General features: G+C 55.1%; 1 protein-coding gene across 2 annotated transcripts; it reads right to left on the bottom strand.

Annotated features, from left to right (window-relative positions):
* Nucleotides 1-997: 997 nt before the first annotated feature.
* Nucleotides 998-11,252, bottom strand: LOC111148596 (serpin family A member 5). 2 transcript variants are annotated; one of them, XM_022505299.1, is made up of 5 exons: nucleotides 11,194-11,252; nucleotides 4,840-5,472; nucleotides 3,207-3,477; nucleotides 2,697-2,844; nucleotides 998-2,058 (listed from the first exon to the last, which is right to left on the bottom strand). In XM_022505299.1, exons 2-5 carry the CDS (start codon nucleotides 5,453-5,455, stop codon nucleotides 1,870-1,872), a joined length of 1,224 nt encoding a protein of 407 aa, XP_022361007.1. In that variant the 5' UTR covers nucleotides 5,456-5,472; nucleotides 11,194-11,252; the 3' UTR covers nucleotides 998-1,869. The 2 variants fall into 2 exon arrangements, with proteins under 2 accessions (XP_022361007.1, XP_022361006.1); XM_022505298.1 differs by having other exon boundaries at nucleotides 11,184-11,251.
* Nucleotides 11,253-11,987: the final 735 nt, after the last annotated feature.

Raw genomic sequence — 11,987 nt, 5'->3', positions numbered from 1 at the left:
CCCCTTGACCTTGGGCTGGCTGAGCAAACAGTAAGAGAAAGATCTAGGCATTTCGCAAGGGAAAGGCACACAGGAGCTGATCTGACCCCGCAAGGAGGCCCAATCCTGGAACGCTGACCTGAGCAGAAATCACAGACGCAGATGAGCTGTCCAGGTCCGGTTGCAGCCATCCACCTGGCCATACGCCAACACAGGCACCACCCGGGTCCGAGAGCCTGAGCCTCTCCCTGACCTCAGCCTCTGGGCAGGCACTTATGTCCCCTCTGTGAGACAGGTACATTGACAGACTGTGCTGAGGGATTCCGGAGATGACAGATGCAAAGTGTCCCCAGAGGGCTGGCCCAAAGTAGGTGCTCAGTACTTCAGGGTGTGGCCAAAGCTTGGGGTTCTGACATCGTTTGGTCTAGGGGTTATTCTTGGGCAACACAGTGCAGACTCTGGGATCAGAGTGGTAGAGGCAGCCTCATGGGGGTGAGGGGCAAGCTGAGGGGCAAGCACTCAGATTTAAGGAGGCAGCTAATTAGGGGACAATGTGAGTGAAGGGCTCGTTCACTCAATCATTGATTCTTTGAAGTGTCCGATCCCGTTCATTTGATAGATGAGGACCTGTCTGTAGAGGCTTTCATAAAAGAGGAGAGAGGATAAGCTTACCTGCACCCCATGGGGGCAGATGACTGAGAGGTCCCTGACCCAAGCTTCTGGGACATAGTCATGTCTTCCCTGCAGCAGAGCACAGGGTTGAAAACATGCGTCTGGGGGGCCACACTCCCAGGGTCAAATCCTGCCTCCACCCCTTAGAAGCCACGTGACTGGGTTAACAGCCTGCTCTCTGCAAGCCTTGCCTTCTCCATCTGTAAAATGGGGAGAACCGTGGTACCGGCCTCAGGGCAGATAAATGTAGCCAACCAGGTAAAGCTCCTACCACCAAGCCTGGCACATGGAAAGCTATTGATGTTGCCATTCCCAGTGTTATTTCCGTAAGGACAATGACACCCAGTGTTTGCAACATGCTGTATTGTTATTGTGGACACTAAAATTCACAGTTAGTCATCAATGTCTTCAGTAGATATGGTAGTATTTGCAATGGGCCTCTGGGCTCCCCCCAAGCTGACGCCAGGAGGTTGTTACTGAAACCACACGATGGCTCGATGCTGTGATGGACCATTTCCACCCTGCTGTCCACTTGCTTTTCTTCAAGGACAAGTAGCGCTGGAATATCTTAAAATCTACCTTGACTGGCAGGGAACACCCAGCTTCCTTACATAACGTCAAGGAGCCTTCAGCCCTTCACCTGATCCTTCATGGTATGCATGGGGGAAATAGAGGTCCAGAGAGAGGCAGAATTATCCCAATGTCCCCCAGCTGGTTAGCTGGGACAGAAGCCCCATTCCAGACTCTCATTTCAGTGTTCTCTCCACACCATGATGAACTGATGGTTGGCATGGTTGGCAAGATGAGGGCTCAGCTTGGAAATACATTTCTTGGTAGAAATATCTACCAGAACAAGCCTCCTACAGAGCTCTGTGTCACTGGGCTGGAGGTCAGGGACCTGGATTCTGGGCTTCTCTCTACCACTAACATGCTGTGTGACCTTGGGCAAGTCAACCAGCCTCTCTGGGCCTCAGCGCTAGACTCCACCAAGGAAGGGTAAAGGCAAGACCAAATGCTCCTGAAGGATCTTCAAGGTGCCCACGTTGTGCAGTTGTGTGAGAAGAAGCAACCATTAGTATATCAATACTATGACTATTATTACTTGTAAAAGCCTCATTAGGCCACGAAACCTGTGTCAATCACCAGCTCCCAGCAGACAGATGCCACAGTGTGCCTTCAACTTCCGCCACCTGTGACCTTCCAGGAGACACACCCACCTCAGGGGTGGGTCACTTTGCCAACGAAGAGAATATTCGTGGAGTTCTCCACAATGACCATCAAAAAGGGCCTGTTGAATATGACCCTTTGGGAGCTCATCGGAGCTGACTTGAACATGAAGATGGTCTCTGTGGCTGCAGCTGCTTTGGTCCCGGACTCGTCCACCTCCACCATGGCCTTGTGCACCATCTGCAGAGGAGACATCAAGAGTCACTGAGCCACCAGGGGCTGGGAGATGTCATCCCAGGAGACAGCAGAGCTTCTGCCTGTGACATCCCTGTCGAAGTCTCTGTGACACCAAGCAGGTAGCTAATGACACAGCTGTGTGCCTACCGTGCACTGGGATCTGTGCCAGGAGGTGACTGACTGCGCCTGTGCTGTCCATTGAACTGTCACGGCATCCCACAGCAAGGTTGCGACCCTCCAATTTTATAGAGAGGAAGGTGGCACAGAGAGGTCAAGTAATTGTTGGAGGACACACAGCTAGTGAGTGAAGGAGCTAGCACTTAATTCTTAGTTTTGATTGCTGAATGAGAGCTCCTCCCGAGACAGGGAGCTGCATATGGTTTCCCATGGTGCATAGGATAAGACACAATGTAAGATTTTTTGCTTCTTAAGGGAAAAGAGGAGAGTGAGAGAGAGAGGAAGAGAATGTAGAATGTGGAATGGAATGGAATGGAATGGAATGGAATGGAATGGAATGGAATGGAAGGAGCAGAGTGGAGTGGGGTAGAATAGAATAGAAGAATAGCATGGCATGGCATAGCAGAGGAGTAGAAAAGAACAGATACCTTCGAAAGCAGGAGCTCAGGAGCTCCCAAGCTCACCTCAGACACCTGGATGCTGGAGTGGTTGGTGATGCCAGTCAAGTCAGCATGGCTGGTGAAGACGTCATTGATGCCCAGCATGGGGAGGACCTTCTCCAGCTGGTAGGAGCCCTCGATGGAGAACTTGGGAAGGTAGAGCTCAAGCTGCCTGGAAAGAGGACAGGAACATCCTGAGACTCTTCCCAGAGCGTTGGCTCCCCAAGCTCATATCTCCGCTCTCCCCCCTCGGCTTTGTAAGCATCCTTCTGCCCCTCATCTAGAGCCCACCCCACTCTGGTCTTGGAACTGGGCTGTCCCAGAGGTCCCTGCCTACTCTCATGGCTCCATCAGGAAAGCGGGTGGGTGTCCAGCCATGCTCCCTCAGGCTGGGCCAGCGCCTGGGGGCTGGAACCTCATGTGACAGCTCCAGGCTTGGAGGCCGCTCCTGGGCTGGGTGAGACCTTCCCACCACGGCTGTGTCTCCCCAGAGGTGAGCAGGGCCAGACTGGTCCCATGTCACCTGCAGAATACCTCTTTGTGAACATCCTGAGCCACTTCCTCAGTGTTTTCTCATTCAGTCCGTTCTCCAGCTGTCCCATCCTGCCCTCGCCGGGGAGGATGAAGAAAGCGGTGGCATTCCCTTGGTAGGGGACACCCACCACCTTGCAGGAGAGGTTTCGGTCCAGGAAGTAGTAATAATGGTCTTCCCCCTTCATCATGGGCACCCACACCACGGTCTCCGAGGTCACATGGAAGTCCTGCTTTCGGGTGTTTTTGTGGTCAAAACTTGTCCTCCACTTAGCTAAATATCAAAATGGGAAAGACATTAGAAATTCTTAGCTGCAAACGAACAGTGTCAAGACAGTAAACCCATCACGCAGAGCGTGTACTCCCCTCACAGTCTCCTCGGGGGCAGGGACCGTAGAACTCCTGCAATAGGAAGGTGAGTCTTTTTATAACTTCGGGGATGTGCCGGAACTTTCTGTGGGCCTTTTCCTCTGACGTGGGCCAAGCAAGGAGGATGCTTTTCATGTCTTTGGAGGCCCTCAACCACCGAATGGAGTTTGATTCTCTATTGTTTATTCAAGGTCAAACACCCTCAGGGAAAAGGGTCAACAATACAGATGATTGACAAATCGAAACTACACCTGGGGGAGTTATTCTGTTTTTCACTCTTTTCCCACTTTTGGATTTTGATCTATGTTTGGGAGAGAGGTTTGTAAGGTTCCTGGACACACAGGATTCTTGTTATGGAGAAGCCCTCCATTTGCCTTGCTGCTCCGTCTGATTTCTGCTGAGTCTCTACATCAGCGAGATACCAGTAGTTCTTTCCATCTAATTAGTATTCATCAGATTTGGAACCTACCCCAGGGCCCCTCGTAGCCTATGTCACAGTTGTCCCCTGCAGCCTGGTGTCCTAGAGAGAGCCCTGCCCTGGGAGACAAGAAATCGTGGATTCCAAGCTAGATGTTTGCTCGCCTTCTGTGCTCCTAGGAAGGGGGAGGAGTGAACAAGCCAACTATCTTCCTCTTTCCTCCTTCCTTCCCCTCCCTGCCTTTACTCACTCCTGCCTTCCCACCCTTGGCCAGACCCCATACGGGCATGGAGGGGCTCAGCATCTAGAAGGAGAAGCAGACATGAGAGCTGAGGTGAGTAGGGGTAACCACGAGAAATGTCAAGGGAATGAAGATGAAGAGATCATCTGTCATGAGAGAGGGGGAGAGGACTCTCCAGAGGGGACAGGGGCTTGTCAAGGCGTTTCTCGCTGAGGGAACAGCCCCTAGGAGGGCACAGGAGCAAGGATGTGGGGGTAAGGGAAGGCCCTCCAAGGTCTCTCTTAGACCCGCAATCCTGCCCTGAGTGGTCGTACGGTGGCCGTGGCAGTCTCGTGCTTTAGATCCAGCGTGGAAGCTGTGACTCCAGGGCCCACGGAGAGGACTCAGCTCTTCCCCGGTGGGGGAGACAGCAGCCGGGGGTCACTGACACCCCTTTACGCCCTCAGAAGATGCCTGCTCAGCCTCGGCTGCTTGTTGGCCTCACTCTGTCAACAGGCCCCAGAAGGGATTAAATCCACTCCCACTCCTTGATGCGTGTGGGGATTGGGTGCTCTTTTGACAAAAGCAGCAGGAAGGAGAACGTTCGGGCTGGCGCGCAAGGGTCTTACCTTTAAAGAAGATGTAATTCACCATAATCATGACCTCCGTGCTATCCAGGTCCTTCGCCAAGTCCGCAATCTTGCCTTGAGTTTGCTTTGCCACGTAATCATTGATCTGCTTCTGGGCCCCTGCGGGGTCCCCAAAGTCAGTGGGGAAGGTGTCTGCCAGGTACAGCGTCTTCATGGCACTCAGGAAGGTGTCCTGGAGGTGCACCTCGGGGCTGATGAACAGGACGTTGCCGAGGCTCAGCTGGACGTCCTCCCTGGGCTGGGCAAACTCCTGCAGCAGCTGGTGGAAGGTGTTGTGGAGCTCCTCCTCCGAGCCCTCCTGGGGATGGACGCCCAGGCCTTCCAGGATCTGCTCCTTCGTGTGGGATCGCGCCCCCAGGGACAGCATGGCCAGGGTGGTGGAGATGCTCAGAGGGGAGAAGAAGATGTTCTGGTCAGGGGCAGCCGTAGCCAAGGCCCTGTAGAGGTCAAAGGCAAAGTCTCTGCTGGCGGGGACCGCGGTGCTGAGCACGGGTAGCTCCTTGGCTCTCTTCTTCGTCTCCCGCGAGCGGGAGTGGAGCAGGCTGTCACCCAAAGGGGTAAGTAGCATCAGGCACAGGAGGAGGCAGAACTGCATCGTGGCCACTCCTCGTTCTGAAAGGCAGGTGGGAAGGGGTCCTCTGGAAGGGTGCACCGCTGGGGGGAAGTGCGTCAGGCGCAGGTCCCAGAGAGGTGACACCCTGAGTGGCAGAACCTAAGGGAGATGATGAGCCTGTGCAGTGGGGAGAGAGGTTTTGGGGAGAGCATGGGGGCTTGAGGACTGAGACTCAGGGGACTTGGGCATCTAAAGGTCAGAAAGGGAGGAGAAGGCAGAGCGTGCAGACCTGAGGTAGGGGCTGGCCCCCCGGGGGCAAGAGTCCTCTCATCCACATCAGGGCACATGCTATAGGGGGATGGGGTGGGGGAGGGCAGGGCTCTCCCTCCTTTTGCCTGATCTGCATCTCTGAGGTTCCCAGGGAATGAGAAGCCTTCCTCCCAAGTGGCCTCTGACTGTCACTTCGACCCCTGGGGACAGAATTTGCAAGGCCTGGTGGCCCTTTTATGAATTCAGACCAACTACCCACCCCACGGGCCCCTCAGACTGTTGGTCTACCCTTGTTTACTCAGCAGGTACATACTGTGCATCTCCCAGGTTGCAGGCAGGGTGCCAGGCTCCAGAGACTCATTGGTGAACAGGCAGATGCCAGCTGGTTCTTTCCTCCTCTCCCCTGGGGGGCTGTGCTAGGACCCCAGGGCCATCCTCAAGCCTCATCAGAGGTGCACGCCTCCCCCGCAACCCCGGGAGGAAATTCTGCACTCTTAACGTAAACACTCCAACTTCCCTCCTATTCTATGAGGGCTGAATTGTGTCCCCCAGACTCCTATGTTGAGGTCTCAACCCCTAGCCCCTCAGAATGTGACTATATTTGGAAACAAGGTCTTTAAAAAGGTCATGAAGTCAAAATGAGGTCTTCCTAGGGGGCCTTGATCCAATCTGGCCGGTGTCCTTGTGAGAAGAGATTAGGACCCAGACATACACAGAGGGGTGGCCATGTGGGGACCAGGGAGGAGACCAGCATCTGGGAGTCGAGGAAACAGCTTTGCCAAAACCTTGAGCCGAGACCAGTTTTCTATTCTGTGATGCTTTGTCACGGTGGCCTGAGCCAAACATCTCCTCTTCCTTCCATCCCCCAGATGAGGGGGCCAACTAGGTGGGCCCTGGGGGGTCTTCAACCCCTCTTCTCCTTCGTTCTTCCCACCCACCTCCCTAGACCCCTTCTCTCCAACCAGAATCCTTCCTGTGCCCAGGCCTGCCAAAGTCCCCTGTGCTCCTGGTCCCCTGTGATGAGCGCAGACTCTGCAGCCTCCTGGGTTCAAAGCTCGGCCCTGCTACTTCCTACTAGTGCGGTTTGGGGCAAGTCAGTCATGCCCCGTGCCCTGTCCCCCACCTGTCTGTACAGTGAGGGTGACGCTGTACCTGGGCCAGAGAGTGGCCGGGAGCTTTAAGGGGTCAGCATAGGGCAAGTGTTGTGGTTGGGCCTGGCGCAGATCTGGTGCGTGGAAGGGTCAGCTGTGGCCGTTGCAGCTTCAGAGTCAAAGCCCCACCAAGATGCCCCAATTCCTCAGCTATGCTGTGGGGTACACGCTCTCACCGCACCCTTGCTCTTGTGGGGGGGCCGGCGGCCTGTCTGCTGAGGAAAGCTCTCAGTGGTGAGAACTTCCCCGCGACTGGGTGGTCTTCTCCCATGGACAACATGTCATCAGGTCCCTGGCCTCAGGATCCTCCCAGAGTCACATGACCCCCCCCAACCCCAACGCCAAAGGGCCCCAAACAGCTGCATTGGACATTACATGCAAAGTGGCCCACTGTAGGGTGTGGGGGGATGCCAGTGACCTTGGGGGTCAGGCAGACCTGGGCTGCAGTCCTGTCTTTGAGCAAAATCAAATGACCTGAGCAGGCCACGCCCACCCACCCTGGCCTCCACGTTGCACCTGAGCTCATAAAGGAGGCTCATCTAGAATGTTCTGTCTGCAGACACTCCGGACCCCCAGAGCCCCACATAGCAGCCTCCGCAGTTATGGAGGTTCCTCGTACCCGCCTCTGTGGACCTCACACCCACCGGCAGAGGCAGGTTCTGCTACTGGCACTATTCAACAGAGGCGTCCTCTGAAGCTCAGAGAGGCCGAGCCACTGGCTGGTGGGGGCCCAGCTTGGGCTCAGACCCAGTTCTGACACCGTGATAATGTGATAAATGTGATGTGCCCTAAACCGCTGCGCCACGTGGCTTCCCTGGATGCCTGGCCCGCCTTCCGTGCGACAGCCCCCCGGTCTTGTTGTCCCCCACCCTGGCAGCCAGCACCGTAGCTGTGAACCTGCAGATGATTCAGCAACAGGGTCCGGGCTTCCCAGGCTGACACCCCCTTTCTGTGTGCACCCTGAGAGTGCGGGTCTTTAAAGGACGTGGCGGGGTGGTTTAATCTCTGTGTCCTTTGAACTTGTTAATTTTACAGCACAGTATGGTCCCTCCCGCAACGTGTCTGGGCATCAGGGTAGCGGGACGGAGCTGAGCAAACATTCAGCTCCACACACACACACCCGCCCCCCCCCCCCCCCCCCCCCCCGCCCCCATTATCACAGATTAACTCCCAGCTGATAATTACTTTAAAGGAAATGCTTTCAAGGAAGAGTTGCAGACACAAGGGAGTGTCCTGCTTGGATAGAGCCCAGGGCTCAGGCAGGAGAGAGAGTTCTGGCCTCCTGTCCTTGCAGATGCCCGGTGGCCTTGGGCCAGTCCCTGTCCCTCTACAGGCCTCACTGTGTTCATAATCAACTCAAGGTCTGTCATGTGCTGTGGCCAGTAACCTTTCTCTCCACCAGTTCCCCACCCCGTACCCCGCCAAACAGCAGAGGTCTGATGGGCCACAGCCGCTTTCCTGGCGCCCCCTGAGTCTTCCTGGACAGCTGAGTCTCTGTGGAGGGGACCCCAGCTTCATCCACTCTCCCCTGGGCTGCAGGCTTGGGACCTAGAACTCTCACTCCTTTGGGGCCCACTTTATCTCTTATGAAAGCCAGACACTCTACAGACATTATGACGTTGAACCATCCACGAGAGTCAGCATCATGAAGACCATTTCACAGATGGATAAACTGAGGTTGAACAGAATAACACAGCTTGTCCCAGCTAATGTGTGATGGAACCAGGATTGAAATCCAGATTCCTGGGACTGGTGTACACACTGCCTCTTGTCTTCCTTTCATGGCTCTGAGACATGATACCTCGTTCCTCCTCTCCTGTAGCTCCTGGGGAGGATCCCTGGGTGTCACTCAAGCTGTTCACCTGTATGAGCTCGTTTATCCTCCTCCACAGCATCTCGGAGCTGGTATCGTCATCACGATACAGAGGAGGAAACAGAGGGTCAGAGAGATCTCTTCTGAGAAAATGGGGCCTCAGGGAGCTCGGTTCAGGTTTCCCAGGCTCCTAGCCTGGGCCATCACACCCCTGGTCTCTGGTAGAAATATGCAGCTTTGACAGAGTTTTGTGTCAATTTGAAGCTGGGGCGAGTCTGCTCCAGGCCCTGGGAGCCTGGCCCTTGGGAGACCGGCTCTCAGGCAGGAGATTGGAGCCTGGCCCAACTGACTCTCTAGGCCCCTGATTCCAGTGTTTCTGCAGATGGGCCCAAGGTCCAAGGGAGGAGAGCTGATCATTCAGGTTCCTCTGGCATCCCAGGCCAAGGTGACGTGAGCCGGCTGGTGCGGGCGGGTGCGGGCAGGCACTGGGGCAATCCTCCCACTGATCCCCACTACCCATGGACTCAGAATCTGCTTCATTTATTCCAAATGTTGGGCAACAAAGTTCTACTGGGTCAACTTTGGACTCAGCTGGGGGAGGTGGGTGGCGGAAGTCTGTCCACTGATTGCAAGAGGAGATGTGAGCCTTGGGACATAGGCAGAGAGGGAAAAACAAAATCCCAGTTTCCTCGATCCTAAAGATCTGGGAGAGCTTCCTGGCAGCAGTGACTCAGGGAACTTTCTTAGCCTTCCTCCCCACCTCCAGACCATCAGTGAGGTTTGTGGGTTTCTAGCTCCAGAGCGGCTCTGACATCTGCCAGCCTCTCCCCATTTCACCTGCCATGTCCTCCAGAGGCCCTGTCACTTTTCACCCACCCGCTCCCCTTCTCCTCCTGCCCCCAGAGCCATTCTGAAGACATCTCCCTTGGTCACCCACCCCGGGTCACAGCGCCCCACCACGTAAGAAGGTCATTGCTGCCCCCAAGGTGTTGAGGGGCAGGACCAGCTTCTCCCTGGGCCTCGGGCCCCCGCTTGAATCCCACTGCTGGTGATCCCTTGCCCGCACCTGGCCCCTCCCTCTGTGTTGTTATGCTCTGTAACGGCCCCTTGATTGTCTTGCTGCTCTGCTGTGATGTAAGCGCGAGCCCACATGGGTTTGCTGGGGCCTTCCAGCATTCCGGCCTCTCTCCCCAACAAAAACATGTGCTCCCAACAGAGAGGACCGGCACCAACCCTGCTCTCCCTGTGAGATTTGCAGTCAAGGGCTGGAGATTTTTGCAGTCAAATGCTCTACCACTGAGCTATACCCCCTCAGACCCCTTTATGGAATGAATGAATGAATGAATGAATGAACGAATGAATGAATGCCTTCTCTGTGGCTCTGGGGTTTTAGACCCCATGCTGGACATGGAGCCAGGCTGGTCTCCCAGGACTTGCCAGCTCCTGTCCTGCTGCCTGGCTCCCATTTCCCGTTTCTTTCTTAAAAACTATTTTATTGAGGTCTGACTGACATACCAAAAGCCATACATCTTTCCCATGTACATCCGCGAAACCACCACCACCAACAACACATCCCTCGCCTCCTCCTTCTATTGTATTTTTTGCCAAGGGCCCCAGCCTTAGGAAAACTGAACAGTACACTTATTTTATGTCGACATTTTGCTTATTTAACAAAATGCCTGGGCCGCCTGGGTGGTTCAGTCAGTTTAAGTGTCTGCCATCAGCTCAGGTCAAGATCGCAGGGAATAGAGCCCCACATTGGGCTCCCTGCTCAGAAAGGAGCTTGCTTCTCCCTCTCCTTCTGCCCACCCCCGCTTGTGCACACACTCTCTCTCTCATTAAATAAGTAAAAGCTTTAAAAACAAAACAAATAAACAAGAACCAAATCGCCAAACAGCATCTGGAGCTCGAGCAGCCAGCCTGCGGGCCGGGCGGCCCTCACTCAGGGAAATGGAGATGTTCCATACCTTCTCCTGATTTCTCAAGGTCCAAGATTGCAGGCACGGAAAACAATACAGAAGCGCTCTGGGTTATGGAGCCCGGCCTTGGGGACCAGATGCTTCGTCCCCACAACCTAACTTCGGGGCTTCTCCACCTCCTTCCTGATCTTTATCGCAGGGACTGTCCCGTGCCTTGTCGGGGGTCTACTCACTGGATGCCAGCGCAGCCCTGTCTCCAGCTGCACCAACTACAAATGTCTCCAGCTGTTGCCAGATGTGCTCCAGGGATAAAGTACCTCCTGGGTGACAGCTAGCATGAACTGAATCTTCGAAGCAGCCGTGCATCTTGCCTATAGGGACACTGAGGTGCAGCCATGTGGAGGGTCGTGCCCAAGTTCACACAGCCAAGGGTGGGGTTGGGGGGACGCTGCTGCTTCCAAGGCCCTGGCTGTTTCCCCATCACCGCAGAGAGTTTTCCTGGTCGCTCTGGGACAACACCAGAGCTTTGAAGCCCCCCAGATCCCATAACCCGAGTCCTGTCTTCACCATTCCCCACATACCCTTAAGCCCATGGACCCCCTGTCCATCTTCAGTACCTGTACTTACTCTGTCCCACAGCCAAGCGTGCACGCAGTGGAGGTCACAGTCCCTCATGCGCCGTGAAAAGCCGAGTGTTGGGACTGGAACCAGCATTTGCCACTGACCTTGGTTGGGCCCTGACTCCACCCACCTTGGCCCCGCCCCGTCCTGTCCCGCAGGCTTCTAGCCAACCCACGGGCTGCCGACATAGCCACCGGAGCTCTGACCCAGGCCACCAGCTCACTGCCCTGCCGCTGCCAACCCCACACAGACCCCTGTTTGCTTGCAATGGCACAGGATCCCCCAGGGAGGGCACCGGCTGCTGGCATTCCAGACACAGAAAAAGGGGCACCCTCTGGTCGGCCTCCCTTTCTCCAGGTTGATTCCATATCTCCTGCAGCCACTCGGCTATACATCTGAGGAAGTGCGGTGTGAGCCCAAGATCTCTGCAGCCCTGTGTGCTTGCTGGATTCATTTACCAGTGAGAGTCTGGTGGAAACTAGAGGGACTGCGTGTCACCACAGCTGGATGAAGGGACCATTGTTTCCAGTCCCTTGGCTGTGCGCATAACTTAATTGAGGCTCAGAAAGATGGAGGAACTTTTCAGAGTCATGCAGCAAATTAGGGACAATGTGGGACCAAGTGCCCAGATCACCAACTTCAAGGTCAGGGCTCTCTACCTGTATCTAGGATTTTGGTAAGCTCATCTGGACTCCCCTTTCCAACCTTGAAACGGGGGCTCTGGAACTCAGCCCCATGATTCCAAGAGCACTTCCAAGATGCTGGTGCAGGGTGCTGGCTCAACCCTTGTCTCATTCCTA

The sequence above is a fragment of the Enhydra lutris genome, unplaced genomic scaffold (assembly GCF_002288905.1).
Source record: "Enhydra lutris kenyoni isolate GAN:26980312 unplaced genomic scaffold, ASM228890v2 scaffoldscaffold20, whole genome shotgun sequence".
Classification (NCBI taxonomy): Eukaryota; Metazoa; Chordata; class Mammalia; order Carnivora; family Mustelidae; genus Enhydra; species Enhydra lutris.
Note: the sequence above shows the minus strand (reverse complement) of the source record. Positions and strands in the feature narration are given on the sequence as shown.